We start from the raw sequence: 24,116 nt of genomic DNA on the forward strand, positions 1-24,116 counted from the left end.
CACCACTATAGGCAGGTGTGGGACAAAATAAGGCGAGATGAATGTGGCGTGCCAAAGTTATTCCAGCGTTCAGCACTATTCTGGCTGTAATTAAGCCATCAAATAACAGAGTGAGAGCGAGACAGAGTGTGTGAGAAAGCGAGAGTGAGTGTGAGAGAGCAAGAAAGTGAGAAAGGGAGAGCGAGAGACTGAGAGCGAGAGACTGAGAGCGAGAAAGAGAGAGAGATTGAGAGAGTGAGAGCAAGATGTGGCACATTAGGAAGGGATCACTCTTTTAATTATGTCCTTGTGCAGCAAGGGAGTAAAGTGTGGTTCTGTGAAAGTCCTGATGTGCTGTGCTGTGCATCATTGCATGTGTGTACAGCAGCATGTGATGACTGAGTCGGGCCTGTAGGTGGCTGGCAGGGTTAATGAATAACCGCACGTGTAAACCAGACACATGGTTAATGGCGTCTCGGAAGAATTGCTGCGTGTAACACGCGCTGTTGCATTTTACAGAGTGACGGTGCGGTTCTTCACAAGATTAATATTAACCACAATAAATAAATGTGCTTGCCCTCGATTTGGAGCACCTGCCCACGTCCTTCATTTCGAGTGTGCAACATAGAGATTGAGAGCGGGAGAGCAAGGTGGCAGACGAGCGGAAGACGGCGGGGCGCACCTGCGTTGACGTGCCGGATGGAGTCTTTGAGGGCGGCGTGGCACTCGGAGTGCCGCTCGGCCGTCTGGGTGCACAGGTAGACATGCTCACGGTACGGGTGGAGCAGGTAGACGGCGTACGGGGTCGGGCAGTGCAACAGTGGGGAGCCACTCACCTTGCCCTTGGGTTCTGCAATCCACGCACGGGGTATCCGAGTGAATTTTTTTTTTTACGTGTCCGTGAGTGAGTGTTTGGAGGGTGCAATCTCTGGCAAGGTGGGTGAGCACAGGCGGTGCTTCTGCCCAGTTCAATCAGTTCACCCATTACACCCGGGTATACCCCGTGACCTGCCAGTTGAGTGTTCTACACTGCAACGTGGCCTCAAAGTGCACCTAGCCTGGCGCAAGGGCTGCGGCGACGTCGCCGCCACCACTTAGTGGTGAATGGCAACAGTTGTTGTCGAGAGGCGATTATTTCACGATATTAGATCCGTGAAGCAAACGGGAATTGGTCAACACTGGAATATTGTTTGCACAATATCCCCAGTTGATACCGTGTGCTTGAACACTACAAGAATCGTACGTTACAAAAGTCTGCAGATCAAAATGTTATTGTAAGAGCATAATACACACATCGATTGGTGCAGAGATACATACACGCTGTACGTTATGGGTTCAAGCCACCTCTGCAGCCACAAAAGATGCTACCATTCCCCCCACACAAAGTAACAAAATAATTATTGATTTGTGGATCAATGTTGGGGCCCTGGATCGTTCCAAGACATCAGATTGACAGGAAGCGGGAGGGGGGGGGGAGCGGGTTGAGTGAATTGTTTCTTCCCTAAAAAATAAATAGAAGAACGAGATTAATCTGCGAGTCACTACGGCCAATACATAATGAAACGTACGCTCAAGTTCCTGATGGAAATGAAACCAAATAAAAGTGACACGTATGTGTCCGGTATTCAGAAGCTGGGCCGAGATAACAGGTGACGTGGGGACAAGGGGAGATGAGGCGATTACACGACCGGAGAACGCGTCCGTATTGCTTTGAAGACGCGGGGGTTGAGTGAGGTAATCGGCACGAATAGCAGTGCCCTTTATTTACCCAAGGAAAGCCTCGCTCGCAGGGTTCTGCAACGGCGTGAAAAACCTACACACGCGAGGGAATAACCCTCAGAGCAGCCGCACAGATGAATTCAACACATATCCATCCTGGCATCTCCTGGCCGCCACGCATTCCCAAAGCTGCAACACCTAGCATTCCCCAGGCAAATCACCCATCCAAGTAATAACCCGGCTCAAATGCCTGCCTAGCCTCCGAGGTCGTTCTGGGCGACTTGTTCACCGACCGCACCCACCTGCATTGGGGGAGACGGCCACCAGGGACTGGTACTTCTGCAGGGACGGCAGCACCTGGAAGCCGGCGCACCAGAGCACCCCGCTGGGCTCCGCGCCGTCCTTGTAGGCCTGCACGCCGGCATGGCACGGCAAGGGGGGGGGGGGGGGGGGGACAGTGGCCAACGGTCAGAGGTCGCAAACGGGATTTGATTCCTTACCCGTACCCGGCCGCACCAGGGTCGCAAATGGGTACCCGTACCCGACCGGGTACGGGTAGCCGTTCCCTACCTGTACCCGTCCCCTACCCGAAATGAGTGACAAATGGTTACTCACCAGTGACTCACGGCCTACCCGCACCCGTACCCGGCTGGGTACGGGTAGCCGGGTATCGGGTAGGGTACGGGTATCGGGTACCCAGTTGTGACCTCTGCCAACGGTACGGCAAGGGGGTGGGGGGACAGTGACCAACGGCACCAGTCACCACCCAACCAAGGCCCGCCTCCTCCGTGAGCCTGGGTTCGAATCCAGCAACATGCCTGCGATTAAACCCCGCGTTTCCCGAGCAGGGCCGTAGCTAGACATATTGGCCCCCGGGGTACAGTTCTACGGTGGCGAGATGTTAACTACCTCTCCTGACGTGCAGGAGGTCGTGGGTTCAATCCCGACCCTGACGCCTGCTGTATATTTGGAGTTTGCATGGTCTCCCCGTGGTAACGTGGATTTTTCTCCGGGTCCTCTGGTTTTTCCCTCCACATTCAGAAACCTGCGTGTAGAGTATGTTATAAGGCACTTCGTTGAGCTATCATCCGTGGCCAGGCAGGTTGCTTCTGAGAAAGAGCTATGTAGCTCAGTGGGCCTTGCCTGGTAAAATAAAATTAGTGTTAGTTTAGGTGCCATCCATTGCGTGCCTACCCACGTCTGCCCCCACCCCACCCTCCTCGAACATTTGAAACCTCAGCCGCCACCGCTTCATTCGTTCCTGACAATTCAGTGGCAGCCATTTGGGCTGCGCCATTATTGGAGGGGCACCCAGGATGGCCGCCCTCCCCTCCCCCCACTACAGCACTGCGCTCAATTGCTCGTGAGGTGATGGTCTCAACCCAGTCGCCAATGAATGCACAAAACCATCGCACATTAAATCTCGGCACTGTACCTCACATAAATAATATACAGCACCGAGGATTAAGATGTCAGCTTGACTGTCATGCCACGAACATTACTCTCACGTGGCATACGAGTACCGCAGCCTAGTTTGTGGACCAAAGATCACTCGAAGGGATATCGGAGGCAGTTCTGTGATATCCGCTTCTGTGTACCCTTCTCATGACACCAAGGGTTACACTGCTTTGTGAGAAATCCCAACGGGATTCTTTGTCAAATGACGTGACGCCAAAAGCACGATCGGGAAATAACTATGGGGAAAATTGCACCAGCGGCGACGACGACGACAAAGCATGTTCACTCACTCGTCACCTCCTGGACGGTGGGGGCTGGGTGGTCTAGAAGGGAGCCATCACTCTCACCCCACCAGCATCCGCTTAGATCCAACCTCCACTGTGCTGTGGGAATATTGCCCAGATTGCCAATGAGTGCACCATCTGGTAACACGCGGCGGTGTAAACAAACTCGTGTCATCGTACGCAGCACCGGGCCATTGTGTTTCAGTGCGGACTGGCAGATTGTAAAACAATTTCTGTAACTGCAAAGCACTTTACGGAACCAAATTGTCTCACGCGGCGTGCTTGCCTCAATTGTGCAAAACGAGCTCAATTGAACAATAACCATTCCATTTTATTAAATGGCGTCCACCTCATATGCTCGCTCCTCCTAGCACACAAACCATACTTTGTCCTAACATGACAGACCGGTTTGTAAAGCAACACTCGGTATTGCATTTGTTGTGAACACACGTAGAGAAAACACAGCACACAGACCTCCTCCCATTACCTCCTCCACGCGTGTGTGACATTCACCACAACAGACATTGTGTTTAGTGGGCCGGAGCAGAAAACACGGTGCTGCAACTGTGCTTTGCCTGAACACGTGAATGAATTAAACCGTGCATGTCCACGAATACACGCATAGACAAAAAACTTTACGGGACCTCCTTTGCCAGTACCAAAATATGAGAATAGGTTTTTTCCTTTTTCCTGGCAACAAAACAGGTGTTAAGATGTTAAAACACCAAGCTGAAACCTTTTACAAGGAATCATGTCTGCATTAACCATATATACTTGTGGTCAGAATGCAAAAAAAAAATACTCTGACAGTAAGTGCATTGTCTTTGAAACCGATTGGTCCACACAAGAGACAGCTTTCTTTCAGTTCGGTGTTTTAACATCTTAACAACTGTTTTGTTGCCAGAAAAAAGGGGAAACTCTATTCTCAGACAAAAACACTCTGCAATTTGACTTTTTCGGTCACGAGGGAAAGTGTTGCTTGCAAAAACCTATTGAGGTTGACACGGTACAGGAGGGAGTGGTGTGGCTGCCACCACACCCAATGCTTATGCTCATACAGCACACAAAGTCGTGTCCAGATCTTACAAAGATCTTTGAGCTCCTCGCACGTTTTAACCTGGTTAAACCAAGGATGGATCGTAGGCAGGCCTGCCTGAATGTTTCAAACCAGTGCAGATGTTCCTTAAAGAGGGGTCCAGGTTTCGCAGGCATAGAGTAGGGAGGGCATGACTGTGGCTGAGAGGACCTGGAGCTTCATATGGAACATGATCGTGAGCAGAGGGCCAGCGACCCCAAAAGCACGAATAATAACCTAGAGCCCTGACCTATTGATGTTATCACAAGCCTTGACCAGGTCAGTAAAGCAGAAATTCCCTACAATTCCCTACAACATTCTCACCATCCCTCAGTAGTTCACCTGTGAGATAATCTCTGCCGAGTGCAAGTACTTGACGTCTGTGAAAAATACTTTCATAGCTCATGGAATTCCTCCAGTTATAAATAAATCTTCAGATTCTGAAGGACAAATACAAAGATCTCCGGTATAGCCTGAGTAGACTATCGGGGCAAGTGCTGTTAAAACCACCTACGATAGCCGGCATGGCACACGAGGACATGGGTGGCTAACACCACGCCCGGTTGTCTTTGTCTTCCAAGTGACGATGGTTGTACACCACACTAGATACTTATTTGAGGCCGAGTCGGCCTAGGGGTGGCCCAAGGCCGGTTCAGATTTTCGTCACTGGTCTTGGAGACGGTGAGCGGGAATCCAACTCGGGTCACCGTATCTGTAGTGGAGCGTGCTATCCACTACTCGCACAAGTATTGAACTATAACTAAGACAAAGATCCCCTGTACAGCCTTAACAGACTGTTGGTGTAAGTGCTGTTAGCGAGCAGCTATGAAGGACAGCACGGTACGTGAGGGAGTGGGTGGCCAGCACCACGCCTAACCATCTTTGTCTCTCCAGTGGTGATGTTTACACACCACACCAGGTATCCATTAGAGCAGTGGTTCTTAACCTGGGGTGCACGCACTCCCTGGGGGTGCAAGATGCCCTTTCTCGGGGCGCGAGACATGGCCAGATTTTTTTTAGAAGGTAAATCATCGAGAACACAAAGTAAGCATGGGCACGTAAGTGCAACTACTTTGTTTCATCAAACCTATGTATTTATTAACATTACACATTTTTTTTTACAATTGAGAACCAAAGAGGTGCAAGCTTAAGAACCACTGCATTAGAGGCTCGCTCAACCTAGGAGGAGAGGCCCAGGACCAGTTCAGTTATTCGTCAGCGGTGTTGGCCGTGAGGGTGAATAGAACTCGCACACAAGCGCACTATGAAGAGAAACACAAATCGGCGTTGCGTTCGGGTTAACCAAATGTTACCTGCTTGGTCTCATAGTAGGCCACTTGGTAGTCAGTTTGGACCACAAAATACTGCTCCTTCCACTTCTTCTTGCTGGGCAGGTATTGGAACACATAGCCCTCCCAAGAGGCTTGCAGCTTCAGCGGGGTCTGTGGGTGGCACACAGCGACGCGCAAGTTCAGTTGGTCAAGTTAATTTTTGTTGAACCAGGTGATAACTCGTGATGATTCACCTGGAGACCGGGATCAGTCTCAATTCCGACAGTGACCCAGGTCATCAGAATGTCAAAAGGTAAAATAATAAAAGTACGACAATTAAGCAAATCGAAATGAGGGCAATAAACAACTTTATCACGTAAGAAATCGAAACGTTAATTCAAGATTTGAAGCTTTCGTGACTGCAAGGATTCATACTCTTAGTTTTTTTGGTAAAGTCACGTAGGTAAAAAATGAAATTAAAATTAATATAAATAAAATTATAAAATAAAAAATCACGACGTTTCGGAGGCAACACAAGTCTCCGTCATCAGGTGGGACCGTCACAGCCAGATTTGCTGTATCACTTTACTTTACCGAAAAAACTAAGAGTAAATCGAAACGTATTGAAAGAAATGACAGCTCCACATCAAATTGCGTTTTAGGTGGGGGGGGGGGGGTAACCAAGGGCGCGCGTGTGAGGAGCGATGGGACGTCGAGGTGTGTGTGGGGGGCATGAAGAGAGAACGAGTGAGAGCCAGGCGAGTTTTTGTCCTCGCCCGGTACGGTGCACGTTAGTGCCGTGGGGCATCTATCGACAGGCCGAGGGTGTTGGTCCTGGACAGAGAGGTCACGCGGTCCGAGTTTGAATACTGCGTCACCACTTTGCAATAACGCCCGATTGATACACCTTTTTTTTCACACGATTGTTATTTCAGCATTTGACGTCGTGTTACGAACCTCGAGCCAAGGGTTTATTGTCAGCCACCTTACCCATAAATCAAGCCCAACTCATATGCAGCACACTCCGAGTCAACAGACGAACACTCCTCAATAGACAAGGCCACAAATAAAGCATGGTTTCATAAGTAATGCATTAGCATCGTCATAAATCACTCCGACAATCTTGGCAAGGCCTTTACTAATGTATTGTTGTTGTTAAAAAAAAGAAAACAGCATTTCCCTTGAAAAACCAGTCCGGTATGAAAGTCGCGTCCCAATACAACAACGACCTTTCATAAGACCTTCTCACCTTTGCGTTTGTGTTTTTTAAACAATCTATGTTCATGCTGGAGTGATTTTGGGTGATTTTAGACGTAATTTTTTTTATATACGGCTGCAGCCTTATTTTGACACACCGGCGTAACCGTCTAATTCATTATCTCCAGTCCTTTGGACATCCACCGCGGCTGAAGACCGTCCCCCCTAAGTTGCGTAAGTCGCGGGGAGTCTCGTTTGGTCAAACTTCACCAGTGCGAATCAGTGACGGCATAGCACAGTAAAGGAATCTGTTTTACTGCACTGCCCTCTGCTGCCCAACACGTAGCCCCGCGAGCACCATGGCAACCGATTTGTGCACGGCGGTGGTCACCCATCCAAACACGACCCAGAGACTCCACCCTCCTTAGCTTCTGAGATCTGACGAGATTGCAAGCATTCGGGGCGATGTCGTCAAAGGTTCCACAATTGAACCATGCTGGTGAGTGTTGGTTAGCAAAGAGGTAGCCCCCCCCCCAGCACCGGTTGGGATATTAGTCGCCAACGATGTTAACCGTGACTGGGAATTAAACTAAAACAGCTGGGTTCATAACAACATAGTGGGGCAACAACTGTGCCACCACACCTACAGGACTGCTACGATTACTGTGTATACGCCGCATGTGCATCGTGTTTACGAGTACACGTCTTCGGCCGAACACATGGCAGCAGTGAGACAACACAGTGGTGAGATGTTAGCTACCTCGCCTGGTATACAGGGGATCGTTGGTTCGATCCCGACCCTGACACCTATTGTACATTTGGAGTTTGCATATTCGCCCCGTGGTCGCGTGGATTTTTCTCCGGGTCCTCTGGTTTTCCCCTGCACATTTGGAATCAATGTACGTTTAGAGTATTTGGCGGCTATAAATCTCCACGTAAGTCACTTCGTTGAGCTATCATTTGCGGCTAGGTCGCCTCTGAAAATGAGATAAATAGCTTAGCTGGCCTTGCCTGGTAAAATAAAAAATAGTTTTACACCACAGAGTTCAGAGGTCGCTACTTGACAGGGGCAACTACGGTAGGGATTGATGAAAAACTGGGATGCCTTTGCCCAACAGTGGTGGTAAGTTACAGGCTGCCAACAACGTGATTAAAAAAAGAGTGCACAATTTAAAAACAGCGTTATTACAGGACATTTATTTTGTTATCATCGTTGAACAGCTCCCCGGACCCCACTTGCACGTGACTCCAGCGATCGCAATCCACTGCCGTGAGTTGATTGCGAAGAGTGATTTGAGTCGGCGAAACAGTCGATGCCATCGTGGCCATCACCCAATTCTCACAACCATGCGGCATCAAAGGGATTTCCATAATGACATCTCCTCCCCGAGGGCATCGACGCACCATAGTCGTGACATATGCCGCACGGCCTTGTGGCTTAGATAAGGTCAAGAAAATCCAATAGATTGCATGGTTTATACCTGATGTCTCATGAAACAACACAAAATCTATTTCCTAATACATTTACAACATCTTAGCACGCGCGTACATCGCGCGCCGGCGAGACATTAACTACCTCGCCTATAATACAGTAAGTCGTCGGTTCAACCCCGACGTCTGTATATTTGGAGTCTGCATGTTCTCCCTGTGGTCGCGTGGATTTTTTTCCGGGACCTCCCACTTTTCCCTCCAGATTTAGAAACATGTGTTTAGAATCATTGGAACCTCCTTTGCCAGGAGCAAAATATGATAATTGTTTTTTTTACCCTTTTATCTGGCAACAAAACTGACACCTTTTTTACAAGGAGTCATGTTTGCATTGACCACAATACCTGCGGTCAGAATGCGAAAAGGCGCCTTTTGGCGTCATCTGGTCCAACACCATGTGAGACTAGGCTCTAAGAAAAGCTGTCTCGGGTGTGGACCAATCAATTTCAAGGACAGTGCATACATTATCAGAGTTGTGTTTTTTTTGCATTCCGACCGCAGGTATTGTGGTCAATGCAAAAATGACTCCTTGTAAAAAAAGGTGTCAGTTTTGTTGCCAGATAAAAGGGTAAACAAACAAATATCATGTGTTTAGAATATTTTGGCTGCTATAAATGTTCACCTGATAAGCCACTTCATTGAGCTATCATTTGTGGCTAGGTCGCTTCTATATAGACGGTAAAATATAAAGAAAACAAATGCATACATACGCAACGTACTCAAGTGGGATTCACATGCCAATCATCACCCCCTACCGGCACACTTATGCCCCAGGTCACTCTTGCAAATGAGACAAAATATAGTTCAAACTATTTAAACTCACCAATCACCACCCTCGTGGCAGTTTAGAAAAATTGTTATGGGGGGGGGGGTCACAATTCAATTGCTTTTGGAGTGCATGCAGTGTCTGCAGTTGTTGAAGAGTCTACGTGAATCAATTACACATGCAACTTGTGATAATAACTTACAGCGCTTCATCAAACCACTGCTGGATAAAGGCCTCCCATGCTTGAGCAAGTTGTGGGAGTTGTTTGATCACACTTCACCGTGCTGCTCAGTGCGAGTTGGTTCAGATGTCATTAGCCGCTGACATTAGCCATGGCCGGAAATCGAACTCGGGCCGCCGGGTTCAGACTGCAGCGCCGCTAATCACCGCGTCAACCACTGCGTCTCACAAAATATGCGACTGGAAAGTCATCCTTTCTCTCGCATTCACAATTCGATGCATCCATCGAGCGTATTTCGAATCAATGGTAACCAATGCGCCGCCACTTGCCATAATGCGGTACAAACAATAAATATTACGTCAACGCAGGCGAAGGTGTGGCGCGGTGCGTGTTTGCTCAGACCGCCACGAGGGCCTCCTCCACGAGAGCGGTATTTGGTTTAACCACGTTGATCGGACGTGTTGGAGGAGAATATATACACACACGAAAACAAAGACAAAGATCCCCCATATAGCCTTAACAGACTTTTGGGGAAAGTTGCTGATAGCGAGCACCTACGAAGGCCGGCACGGCGCACGAGGGGGTGGGTGGCCAGCACCACGCCGATCGCCTTGGTCTCCCCAGTGGCGATGTCTTTACACACCGCGCCAGCTACTCATGAGGCTGAGGGGAGGCTGAGGACCGGTTCAAATAAGCATCACTGGCGTTGGCCGTGAGCGGGAATCGAACGAGCCACCAGGTTTGTAACACAGCATGCTAACCGCTGCACTCCCACTCCCCACAAAAATATATACACACACATACACGTAAATACATACCCATCGTGTGTGTAAGAATACTATAGGTTTTACAGAGAGATGCAAGAAACCATTTACAATCGGGACAACGGCAGAGACTCACTGCTGCACTACAACCATTTAGCCTCAAACATTTATGAGAAATAACAAATCCCATTCAACCTAAAATTGTATGCCCTGCATAGTTAACCCACATTATCCAGAATTGGGCCCGCAAAGGGGGGGGGATAACATTACCCCTCCATACATAGCCCTGTTTGCACACACAATGCATCATTCACGGCCATCATGTGGCCCCCAGTACAACACGGACAGGTCCGATGACATTCCGGCATCATGGAGACACATGCGGGCCTCAGGGTGTGTCTGATGGATGTGAAATATTCTATTTTCGTCATCTTCGTCATACGACATCAGCACGACGTTCCCATCAGACTCTTGCACTATAGCAAGCAGTTATTTTTTATAGGAACAAACTATTAAGAGTGATTAATTCGCATACATCACAGTGTCAGAGCCACTTGCGCATAACCAAGTACGGTCATTTTTGAATTGTTTTGAGGTCTGGGTGTGTTAGGTGTGGTCTGTGATTGCATACGCTGCTGCCCGTCACGTCAATCCTGGAAGACTCATTGTACAGCATCGTCACTGTGATTATTACGTTTTATAGTTCAAGGTTATTGCCATGAGATCACACACACAAACTTAGTTGAATGTTTTGCAATGCCATAGACACAGGATCTGTACACAGACAACCACTGGTCGTCAGCTCTCATAGGAGTGATAATTCACAGCCCTTTGTCGATCCACTACTGGATGAAGGCATCCCCAGGCTGTGTCACTCAGAGGTTATTTTGTCATACTTCACCACGCTGGTCAGTGTGGGTTGATGAAAGATGTGGGGGGGGGGGGGGGTGCCTAGCACCGTTTCAGAAACCACTGCCCACTGATGTTGTTAGCCGTGGCCAAGGACTAAACTCAGATCTCCGGGTTCACAGCTCACATCGCGTTGCCTACTGGTGTTCCAATGCAGGAGCAGTTGTGGTTCTTCACGAAGTTGACGCATCGTATCGCAAAACTGCATTTGTAATTCACATTATTCGGTGGCCTCCTCCTGGGTCACAATTAAAACGGATGGATGGCTCAGTGTGTGATCGATTGCCATCACCCACAATCCCATCTCGTGAAGACCAGCGTAGTGGAGATCCGGAAGATATAATTGCTCAACCCGAGCTATAAATGCTCTAATACTTGCATTGCATTTTTACTGTTCGCCTTTTGGCGTTCTCTGGTCTCACACTGGTGGTGAGACGAGGCCATCAAGAAGGCTGTCTCTGGTGTAGGCCAATCAGTTTCAAAGGCAATGCATCTATTATCCGAGCACGTTTCATTTGTACGTGTAGTTAATGCAGACCTGATGTCTTGCCAAGGTTTTATTGCCGGAACAGATAAAACCTATCTTCTTGGTTCTTTCGGTAAAGTCACGTAGAAGGGAAATAATAAAATAATAAACATAAAACATAATACAATTATTCTCACGATGTTTCGGCCACAACGCAAGCAGCCGTCCTCAGGTGAAGAACAGGTCTGTCGGAAAGACAGAGTCCGACGGAAATACAGCATCCGACAGACCTGTTCTTCACCTGAGGACGGCTGCTTGCGTTGTGGCCGAAACGTCATGAAAATTATTTTATTATGTTTCATTTGTATTATTTTATTACTTCCCTTCTACGTGACTTTACCGAAAGAACCAAGAAGATGAATCCCTGCAGTCACGAAAGCTTTAAATCGAAAGATAAAACATATTTCTTTCATTTTGATACTGGAAAAAAAGGTCCCACAGATGTCGTTGAAACCACTCACGACCTATTGGTGCACCATTGTTCACAACCTCTGGGGGTGACCCCAAGCGTGACCTCAGGTGTGGCTGCGCGTGCTGGCTCACCTTACGCGGCACGAGCTGTGGCTGAGGTTCAGACCGCTCGGCCATCTGGCTCCGCACGGAGTTGAAGAGCGCCACGGCATACTGCTGCTTGTACAGCCGGCCCAGCTTATCCAGGCACCTTTGGGTCCTCTCTGCAACAAAAACAACACACAAGGCGGAGTTCACGAACGACTTGTAGGACTCACACGGCTTTTCGGGAAGTTGCACGGGAGGTTCGCGACGTAGGTGATAGTGACAGGTACACTTTGAACTTCACCGTAACCTTTGATCCATGCATCTCAGCAAAGGCCACGTAATACAGGCAGTGCAGTTTAAGTGAGATTAAGTCTTTACGAGGTCCCAATAAAAGCGTTCGAAGCTCGCTATTGGCAAACCCACGCCCGGTACACTGTCAGACATGCAAAATCACTTCCTTTTTGCCAGGTGTACAGCGACTTTCTAATTTTGGAAATGTCTCCTTTTCTGTGTGCCCCGAGTAAACTAGGATGTCAGTGTCTGAGCCCTTTATTCTCGGTTCTTAAGCCTGCATGTACAGTACTATCGTATGACGTTGTGTTAGTCTCTTTCTTGGGTCAGAGCGCATTGAAAAATAATTCCAATTTGATCGAACAAAAATTTTACTGAAAACCAGAAGACAAAAAGTATCTCATAATAGGCCTTAGCTCGTAAATCAGTTGTTTGATTTACTCGATGAATTCAATACACATTACTTTATAAACCACTGCAACATTTTAGGCTAAAGTTGTACAACAAACACAACACGTAGGACTGTAATTCTGTTTTCTGATATCATCTCACACACATTTTGTGGACTATTTATAACAACGTGCAATTTTACCTGTTTCGTGATCATGCTGTTAGAATGCTGCGAATGTTCCCAAGCAAGCACAACTGCCTTATAATTACTCAAAAGCGATGTGTCGAAGCCAGTAAGCCCGCGCTCGTGTTTTATTGCTCCATTTCACTTCGCAGTCAGAGAGAATGATGACATTGTTGCTGCAACGCAACATGTGGGCTCAAGATTGCAGCAGGTAAATTATACGGCTATCAATTCCCCCCCCTCCCCCAAGGGTCATGGTCCCCATGCAATTCGATGGCATAGAACTTTACAGAAAGCAATTGAATATTGACACAAGCCAATAGCTGGCTTGCCCCTTTGGTGACTTTCCTGTGCAACTCAATGATGAACTCTGTTTTATAATCCCGGTTTGTGCACCTGGCCAGTCCATTTCCACCTTCAATAGACTGGGGGATCTGTAAGAAATATATAGCAGTGGCCTTTCTTGTTTCATCACTACCTGTGACTGCCAGATTGAGTAAATTCCCACTGGCAATGGACGCTCCGAATTTGTGCGAGACAGCCAATTTCAAACAATCCGTCCACATTACACCACATGTGGAGCAATACTACACGCGGTAACAACAATTACCATGATTAGCCTCCTGCTGCAAGGAATTGTGGCAATATATGGACAGCATACGGTGTTCAGATGCAGCGATACGTTGTTGGTGTATACATATTTACTATATATATTACACGGGGATGTGCTCTCAATTTTTGGATGAACTTGAAAATCCTGAAAGTCAGCCCCAGATGCGAAATTTTGGATGATCCGAAAATATCTTGTTTCAGATTGATCGAACGCTGCAAGTCACGTCTCTCCTCTTTCCCACAAAGACTACTGTCGTGTCACGTGGCATCGGGTGATGTCACTCTTGTCTACACAAATACATCTTGGATCGGAACATCATGTAAATAATCCGAAAATCCTAAAACGATACGAAATTGTCCTGCATAGCATAATCTGACACGAATGTATATTTGTAGGCCAAAACCTAAATTCTGCAAAAAAAACCCATTATAGCCATTAAAATACAACTCTTGCTACACAATCGGTAAAAGATAATATATATGGAGAGGAGCTGTGGCACAGTGGTTAGCACACTTCGCTATAAACCGAAGCCACTCCACACAGCTGAATTATTGGCCACGGCTAACATCAAAAACGAGTGCAAACCCACACTGACACATAGTGATGAACGTACACACGACCCCATGACCAACATAGCGTCGGAAGGCCTTCATCCATTGAGCAAAGGCTTAATATAATTTAATTCATAGGGGCCGTCCATAAATGACGTCACGCACCTGGGGGGGGGGGGGGGTCAGACATTTGTGACGATGTGTGACGAGGGGGGGGGGGGTTGAGAAATGTGACGTCACATCAAAATGCGCAACTTCTAATAAATATAGACAACACGTTCTACTTAATTAAATATAATGTTTTATAAATGTTTTCTCCTACAACATCAGAGTGCAGCGCCACATTAAATACGCACTACAATGACAATAGTTTAAAGCGATTTGAAGCATTTTGGGGGGGGGGGGGCAGAGCTTTGTGACGTCATATTTGAGGGGGGGTCTGACTTTTTGTGACGTCGTGTGACGAGGTGGGGGGGGGTAAAAAATCGTCCAAAATTGCGTGACGTCATTTATGGACGGCCCCATAGTTACAGATCACCTTCACCCAATGCCCTTGACATAGCTTACAAGTTGATGATAGAATGGAATGACGTAGTTGACAGGGCCGTACATGGATTGAGGAATGAGTGACAGCGATAAGAGGGCAATTAGAGATCACACAAGGCGAGGGGAGAGACGTGAAGGAGTGGAGGGACGAGGGGAGGGACGATATTGGGCAATAGAGGTGAGGCTTTAAGAGAGGGATGGGATGATGTTATGGAGGGGGACTTCTCAATGTACGGGGGAAGTTGATTCCAGTGGAGGGGTGCAAGGAGGGAGAAGGACCGAACACGGGATTGGGCACAGGGAGGAGAGAGACAGAGAAGATTGGGAATGAAGATGACGAGAGGGGACATGGAAGGAGATGCGAGGGGCAAGATAATGTGGGGCAAGGCCATGAAGGGAGGAAGAGATGAGCGTCAGGTATTTGAAAAGACAGCGATAGAAAACGGGAAGCCAGTGGAGTTGAAGAGGTGCAGTGAGATCATTCAAGGGGAGATTGAAAATAACTCGTGCAGAAACATTTTATGACACAGCAATTGACTAACGACTGTGCTGTATATGACTATGCATCTATGATCAAAACATTCTGAAATGTACACGGGATCTCATAAGTTCTCAAAAACCTCAGCAAGGTTGAGCCTAGATGGTGCTTAGATGGATGACCAGCCATACACATGCAAGGTCGGTTCGTTGCACGTGGTTGCGGGGCTACGTTGTTTGGTGGTCAGCGGCTGTCAGTGCAGAACAATCCATTGTTGTACAGTGCTTCTATGTTTCCACGTCTATGCACCCTGCCTTCACCGACCCGCACCCACCAACGTGTGAAGCATGTTCGATATATCCACCACGACCTGCAGAGTGAGGCGGCCGTCATCCAGAAGTGGGTTGACAATAATGGCTTTGTTGGGGCCGTATACAAGATTGCACACATACAGTATTGCATGACGTTTCTTCTACTCTATCTCAAAAAACACCTGTGGGCACAGCACAAGGCAACACGCAAATGTTTGTCCAGGGGTTTCATGACATTTGCTTTTGCACGTCTACATTTTAATTACATTAATTTGCTCACAAAATAGCCCAGGGTGTTTTTTTTTCTATTAAGTCTAGGGTTGTTGTTTTTGTTCCTCCCCTGCAAGTGACGTCGGTGTGTTTGCCAGCTCTTGCACACCCAGCCATCACGCGAACTCTCAATCGCGCGGGGCAAGGAACCCGCCTGTGGGAGGGAACTGCCCGTGCACACATGGAATGATGCGGGTTTGCAGAGCCAGAGCCTTCAAAAAGACGACATCCAAAAGAAGTGTCACCAAATCGTAAGAAAAACCGGATTATTTTCTGGCCTCTGCCCACTCGTTAGCTTCACCGTCACGACGCGTCAACCCAATCCTAGATGAGGGCCTCTCCAAGTCGTCAGTCATCCTTCTCTCGCGGTTCCACGATGTGACGAATCCATTTGGCCACCAGCACGGGAGCCAATTTCATGGATCCCATCTCATCGCTGGATGTCCCCTCGGAAGCATCCCGTTCCTCGGCTGCCACTCCCCGTTCCTCGGCTGCCACTCCGTCACGATTTTTGACCTTTGGCCATCACCCCTTCCAGCGACACGTGCTGCCCAAGCCCACTTACTTTTCTTAACAGTTTGAGATATGTCTTTAGTATGCGAATGTTATCTCACCACGTGTGTTCTTCTTGTGCCTTACAGGAAAATACCAGCTGTATAGTTGTGTAAAAAAAAAACATCTTGAGCTACCATCAGCGCTGTAAATGTCATCTGATGACATGCATGTCACATTTAGGCTTTTTTGTGTGTGCCAAACAAAATTCTTTCAAAACAATGTTTTTGAAAAAATGAATGTATTTTTTCATCCTTACAATGTAATATTACACTGGAGACCAAGTGAGTTTTTCTTTCATCTAAAATCCATTACCTTCTGTTCATGTTATCTCTCACCATGTGAAAAAAAATAAACTATCATATCCGGTACTGTCAAGGTGACACACGATATTAAACTATCCGATGAGCGACATCACTTCTGACTCTGGCAAGCCAGCGTGAACACATCAGCTTGAACGTCACTCCCCGAATCTCGAGTCTGCCCTTGCCAATGACTTTACTCTATTCAACCTGTGCCGCAGCTTTCATGTAAAAAAAAGCGACAAATTCAGCCATCGCTCATATTTCACGGAGTGGCATAAACTGGCTCCATCCTGCCGCTACACGCGATGATTGTCATGCCCCGTATATGAAAGTAGAAGTGACAGGGTCCCCTGGTCAAAGGTCATCGGGGACCCCTGCCCCCCACCAGCGATGAGCGTCGCCACCACACAGTGACCGCCTTCAGCCGGTGTCCAGCAAGGGGTCCCCACACAGTTCAGAAGAAGCCTGCGGCTTCATTCTTTGCATGCCCTGACATATCACCCGACTTTTCGTACTGCTGAACATATTAGTCAGCTTTGTCTGTTTGCCTCCTACTTGGTTAGACAACCCTTGAGGATGTATGGGGTGGTTTAAGTGGCAAAATGGAAGGGGGTGGCGGGTTTGCAAATGTGAATTTACATTTATTATAACAAGTTGTGCTTGTGTCTACCAACATTAATCTACTGGCTCTCCAGAAAACTCTCGCCCCCATCCAAAATTACCATCATGATCTGACATCGCAGGATGGCGCTGAGTGCACTGCACTGTAAACTCGGAAACCCGAGTTCGATTCCTGAGCACGGCTTACATCAGCGGTGATAGCCGAACCGGTTCTCCACCCCTGCCCTTTAACCTGCCCTAAGCAGCATGGCAAATAATGGTCAAGCAGCCACCATAATGTGGTGAGGTCTTCTTACAGCAGTGGATTTGCAAAGGGCCATATACAAATTTAACTTCATCACTTAATCAGATCCTGATCACCATCCTGACCCATCTTAATAAAAGTTCATTCTTAATCCAACATCACCTACAATTGCTGCTGTACTTCTGTTGTTACCATTATTCATGTTTTTTTTATTCGTTTCCAATAAATATAAAATATTGTTTGATGTGCAAACAGAACGAGTGTATAATGTATTGGTTTCCATGTTTTGAAGGCTTATTGCTCTAATCGTCTAACGCAAACACGAGGAGTTCCCTTCATTGCTGCAACGTTAAACTGGGAACATTGCAGGCAAACAGTGACCACACCGAGACCCAGTGAAAATGCACCTGCTCAGTGAACCCGAGACGTCATTTGGTTAGCGCACACATTCAACCGAGTCACGAAGGCTACATTTATGAAATGAAATATGGCAAATTAAAAGTGCATGTGAAATTGTGTTGATCATAATACGGCATTTGCTTCAGTACGAACCAGTTGGTTATATTTTGAGGAGGAGAAGCCTCCACACGGACAACAGCCGGTAACAAATATAAACTTTACGTTTAAGACGGGTGGTTTTAAATACCGTATTTTAAAATGCAACAAAATGTGGCCATGCACAAGAACTTGACAATAACGAGATGCAAAGTGGGAATGGTATGGTGTGAGCAGCGGTTCTGCGGAATATAATTGCAGTTTTGAGCAACATATTTGGCTCGACGGAAACAGTCACAGGCAAGGAGGCAATATAGCCCGTGAAGTCTGTGTGTGTGTTGGGGAGCGGTGGTGTAGTGGTTAGCGCGCTGTGTGTGTGTGTTGGGGTGCGGTGGTGTAGTGGTTAGCGCACTGTGTGTGTGTTGGGGAGCGGTGGTGTAGTGGTTAGCGCACTGTGTGTGTGTGTTGGGGAGCAGTGGTGCAGTGGTTAGCGCGCTGTGTGTGTGTTGGGGAGCGGTGGTGTAGTGGTTAGCGCGCTGTGTGTGTGTGTTGGGGTGCGGTGGTGTAGTGGTTAGCGCACTGTGTGTGTGTTGGGGAGCGGTGGTGTAGTGGTTAGCGCACTGTGTGTGTGTGTTGGGGAGCAGTGGTGCAGTGGTTAGCGCGCTGTGTGTGTGTTGGGGAGCGGTGGTGTAGTGGTTAGCGCGCTGTGTGTGTTGGGGAGTGGTGGTGTAGTGGTTAGCCCGCTGTGTGTGTGTGTTGGAGAGCGGTGGTGTAGTGGTTAGCGCTGTGTGTGTGTGCTGGGGAGCGGTGGTGTAGTGGTTAGCGCTGTGTGTGTTGGGGAGCGGTAGTGTAGTGGTTAGCGCGCTGTGTGTGTGTTTGGGAGCGGTGGTGCAGTGGTTAGCGCACTGTGTGTGCTGGGGAGCGGTAGTGTAGTGGTTAGCGCGCTGTGTGTATGTTGGGGAGCGGTAGTGTAGTGGTTAGCGCGCTGTGTGTGTGTTGGGGAGTGGTGGTGTAGTGGTTAGCGCGCTGTGTGTGTGTTGGGGAGTGGTGGTGTAGTGGTTAGCGCGCTGTGTGTGTTGGGGGAGCGGTGGTGCAGTGGTTAGCGCACTGTGTGTGCTGGGGAGCGGTAGTGTAGTGGTTAGCGCGCTGTGTGTATGTTGGGGAGCGGAAGTGTAGTGGTTAGCGCGCTGTGTGTGTGTTGGGGAGTGGTGGTGTAGTGGTTAGCGCGCTGTGTGTGTTGGGGGAGCGGTGGTGCAGTGGTTAGCGCGCTGTGTGTGTGTGGGGAGCGGTGGTGTAGTGGTTAGCGCGCTGTGTGTGTGTGTGGGGAGCGGTGGTGTAGTGGTTAGCGCGCTGTGTGTGTGTTGGGGAGCGGTGGTGCAGTGGTTAGCGCGCTGTGTGTGCTGGGGAGCGGTGGTGTAGTGGTTAGCGCGCTGTGTGTGTGTTGGGGAGCGGTGGTGTAGTGGTTAGCACTGTGTGTGTTGGGGAGTGGTGGTGCAGTGGTTAGCGCGCTGTGTGTGTGTTGGGGAGCGGTGGTGTAGTGGTTAGCGCGCTGTGTGTGTGTTGGGGAGCGGTGGTGTAGTGGTTAGCGCGCTGTGTATGTGTTGGGGAGCGGTAGTGTAGTGGTTAGCGCGCTTTGTGTGTTGGGGAGTGGTGGTGCAGTGGTTAGCGCGCTGTGTGTGCTGGGGGAGCGGTGGTGCAGTGGTTAGCACGCTGTGTGTGCTGGAGAGCGGTGGTGTAGTGGTTAGCGCGCTGCGCTACAAACCCAGCGACCCCAATTCGATTCCCATGGCCGAAATTTCACCTCTCTAAACCAGCGCCTGTGGTGCACACGAGGGGCCCAATGGACATCGCCTCGTTTTGAACTTCCACCACCACCCCCCATCGAGACCCTGGCTCTCACTCCCCCTTCCCCAACGCCACTCTCTCGTCCCCACAGTCGCGCCAGCAGCTTCCATCCAACTGCGACGACTGCGGGGGACGAGGCAGGCCAGCGTCGTTTGCCGGACACGCAACACAATTCTACAGTGCCCGTAAACGGACACCGGCTGGCTTAGTTTTGCCTGCGCGCAGTCAAAGAGAGAAGCCACCACCCCCCCTTGACGACGGTTAGCTGCCAACATCGTCCGTGGCGACGCGTTCACACGGCGCTTCGATTCCTCCTCCTCCACCACCACCACCACGCCGCCGTGGCCAAGGCAGAGAGGGCGAGCGAAGTTGCAATTCGGTAAACCGCGGAGTTCGGTGTCCGCTCACGGCCACCAATATAACCACTGGCGATTATCTGCAACGATTCCTGGGCCATCCCTTAGGTCGGCTCGGCATCAAATGAGTACCTGGTGCGGTGTGTAAATCTAAACTATTACAAACGATACAACTTTTTTTTATTTTACCAGGTAAGGCTCAGTGAGCTATATAGATGTGTTTTTTTCAGAAGCCACCTGGCCACCAATGATAGCTCAACGAAGTGGCCTATCAGGTGGAAATTTGTATCAGCCAAATCCTCTAAACAGCACGTTTCTAAATGTGGAGGGGGAACTCGGAAAAAATCCACGCAAACACGGGGGAGAACATTCAAACTCCAAATATGCAGGCGTCAGGGTCGGGATCGAACCGACGACCTCCTGTATTCCAGGCGAGGTACTTTAACAACGTAACTGGGGAGACAAAGCGTGGTTGCTGGCCACACCACACCCTTCGTGTGCCGTTACGTCCTTCATAGGTGCTATTCGTGAACAGCACTGCCCCAAAAATAATGTTAAGGCTACAGGGGATCTGTGCCTTTGCTCCAGACAAGTGCCCGAGAGATACAAAGCCGCGTGATGACCGCCACTCAGAAGCCACTGGAAGGGCCATGCCTAATGAGCATCACATTTGTCTTAAGTGCAAATAACACCACTTTGGGGACTTTACATATGAACGCAAAGCCTTCCAATCTTTAGCAGATGTAAGTGGTTATTATGTTTACAAATGCAATGTCTGCTGTGTTAATGTTTTACAGTGTATTTACCAAGTCAAAAGTTATTTTGACTGTTTCTATTGCACACGCAACCGATTTCAAAATGCAGTTGTTAAATATGTTAACAAAACATGGCATTGGCCTGTGAAGTATTAGGACGTTTTTTTACAGCGGCAAAAGTAAAACGTCATTAATGCATCCAATCGGGAGCACTCCAATGTCTAAATTAAGACAACACTTAAGAACATAAAGTATAGGTGGTTATCACTTCGTCACTAGAGTGCAAATGTGCTTAAACCTCAAACTACTGTGCGCTCACATTTGTGCAACAGATTTGAAACAAATTCCAGCGCATACTAGAACGCCCGAGTTTGTGACAATGAAGTCCCGTACAATCATGTGATTTCATGGCCACACAATAGCACCAGAGGCACACGGACTCAATGCCCTATTAACGACACTGCAGAGGTGAAAACTCAATTCGTCTGTGCGAGTTGCCGTCTGAAATGGTTGCAGGAGGGCGCATTCCATGGCCAACCTGTTTGGTCAGTCACGCTGCCCAACGATTGCATGGGAAACGACCACAGCCTATTGACATCATCATGACAAGTACAATAAGAGAGGCAATAGAGACTCTCCCCTGACCGTTTGAGATTCCTCTGGGTGCCATTGATTTGACCGTCGTTACGTTTTGATGAAAAACAAATTAACTATTGTTCAAAGCAAAACTCGTAACAACCGTCGCTAGCAATGCAAATAAGCGGTTACACTATAACAGGCGAACGGTGGGAAAATAGGGGCAGATATGTGGACTTAAAGTTCGAGATCACGCTCGGTTATAACGAAGCACATTCGTTTTCTGAGGTTTTAATTTTTGTTAGGGGGGGAGTGGGGGAGTAGTTGATATGAAGAATGTTGAAGTTACAGACATATGGACACTTTTCTATGATCAGATGCCGAGCAGCAACTATAATTTCAAGAACGGCCACTGCCTCAAACGCTATTTGCAAAAACAATATCTCTTGAGATGCAGTGTTAATGACGAACGCGTTGTTATGTGTGCGCTCACCACTGCCATTACAGCATCTTGTTGTTTTTGTTTAACCTGTTGCTGCTCACATTACACTTGTCATGTGGGCGATTAGAAACTCGCTTTGATGGTCAGCAAAACCCTGCACAAACGCCTTTAAAAACAAAATCCCTGGCGCTGCACAGAGCTGGCGATAAAGGGCTATTTACAATGCTTGTTTTATTCCCTGCTGCTGGGGAGATGGGTATATGTAAATATGCCGACAGAGGTATTTTATAGATCCCAATAAAACAGACGGAAGGCCAATCATCGTGGGTGCTATGAGCTACTGCAGTTTAACGCCTATAATGGTTACATCCTATATTTTTAAGTTGTGTTTTTGTGCTTGCGCCAATAATGTGGAGGAGTGTAATTTAACCGGGTTGTCGCGTAACATACGTACTGAACGTCTCCATAAAAGTGTTTTCATAGTTTGGAATGTAGTGCTAGTTAGGTCATTCTAATGTTGGCAAACATAGGCTGTTTTTTTTTTCGTGTGATAATTCAAAGAAACAGCATGAGTGGCACATTTGAGTCATGTTTTCATTTTCCTCTGCGAATGTTGAGCAATGCCCTTTGATGGTGAGTAACAAACAGAGCAGTGAGCCATGCCATTAAAATAACTCGGGAAGTTTCTGGTCCAAGTACACACACGCGCGCTGTGTGTGTGTTCATTTGGGATAAAAGTATTAAGCACACCCTGAGGATTTAGAGCTCACCTTTAACATTGCAAAGAAATTCCACAATAAATATAAAATAATAATGCAGTAGCAAGATAAGCGACCATCACACAAGACAACTTTTACAACAAAACATCTTCTTGGTTCTTTCGGTAAAGTCACGTAGAAGGGAAGTAATAAAATAATAAAAATAAAACATAATAAAATAATTCTCACGACGTTTCGGCCACAACGCAAGCAGCCGTCCTCAGGTGAAGACCAGCGTCTGAATTCAGACGCTGTCTCCCCGACAGACCTGTTCTTCACCTGAGGACAGCTGCTTGCGTTGTGGCCGAAACGTCGTGAGAATTATTTTGTTATGTTTTATTTTTATTATTGTATTACTTCCCTTCTACGTGACTTTACCGAAAGAACCAAGAAGATGAATCCCTGCAGTCACGAAAGCTTTAAATCGAAATAAAACATCTATTTACCATGGAGTCCATACCAAAATGTTATTACGATGTTAATTAACGTTTATATTGTAATATTAAGCTGCGGCGGTAAACACACACACACCAACTAGAGACGCAATGTTGCTTCTGCAATCAAGCGCCGTACTCACACGGCTCATGGAGGAGAATGTACACTGCCAGACTTTCGGGGCAAAGTGCTGCTCGTTAGCACGCTCGGGAAAGGCCTCCTTTGATAACCACGATTCAATTAAGACTAAAGAAGTGTACTGGGGGGGGTTGTTTTGTTCAAGGGATAGCTGGATTTAAAAAAAAAGAACAAGTCCAGCATAATTCAGACTAGAAAATAAGCCCTCTGTCAATCCACTGCTGGATGAACCTCATCCCCACACCGCGTCGTTCGTGCAGTTTGTTTGCTGTTGTTCTGATAATTCATCACGCCGGTCAATGCTGGCTGATGGAGGCGGGGAGTATTGGTGCGGTCCGTGGACCGGTTCATGTCATCCGTGGCTGGGATTCAAACTCGGATCGCAATATTCGCAGTGCAGTGCGCGAACCACTGCGCCACCGCTCCCCACGGGAATGACACCGAATGTAAAGCCGCTCTATGTCTTGAGTGTCTCTGTAACTAATCTACACAATTGCCAAACTCCCCTTCAGCTAGGCAGTGTCCCCCCCAGCTAGGCGGAGAGCACCGCTACGAATGTGTCTCGTCGTTGCTCAACGTGCCCCACGTTCTCATAGCTCCGCGTTTCATCCGATGGGTTCACCATCAACACCACCCAGTGTTGGGAGGTCGTCCCCTTAAGCAGTGCATTTGATAACGCGCTGTATATTATTCGTATTATCGGCATCATCATGACGAATACAATACACAGATTTCACGACGGTAACGGTATCACCAACTGTACAGGCACCGATTAAAGTTTAAAGGTCCGCTAACGTAATCCGAATAATTATATGGACGTGTCAATTAATTCACTGTTGGATTCT

General features: G+C 47.9%; 1 protein-coding gene across 1 annotated transcript in view; it reads right to left on the bottom strand.

Annotated features, from left to right (window-relative positions):
• LOC144937920 (protein Niban 2-like) overlaps positions 1-24,116 on the bottom strand; it is a 46,949-nt gene that overhangs the window by 19,668 nt on the left and 3,165 nt on the right. The window contains exons 2-5 of the mRNA XM_078865529.1: positions 12,161-12,291; positions 5,829-5,957; positions 2,001-2,109; positions 662-829 (exon numbers count right to left, since the gene is read on the bottom strand). Of these exons, the coding sequence (XP_078721655.1) occupies positions 662-829; positions 2,001-2,109; positions 5,829-5,957; positions 12,161-12,291 (537 nt within the window). The remainder of the gene's footprint in view (positions 1-661; positions 830-2,000; positions 2,110-5,828; positions 5,958-12,160; positions 12,292-24,116) is intronic.

This window comes from Lampetra fluviatilis, chromosome 20 (assembly GCF_964198595.1).
Source record: "Lampetra fluviatilis chromosome 20, kcLamFluv1.1, whole genome shotgun sequence".
Lineage (NCBI taxonomy): Eukaryota > Metazoa > Chordata > Hyperoartia > Petromyzontiformes > Petromyzontidae > Lampetra > Lampetra fluviatilis.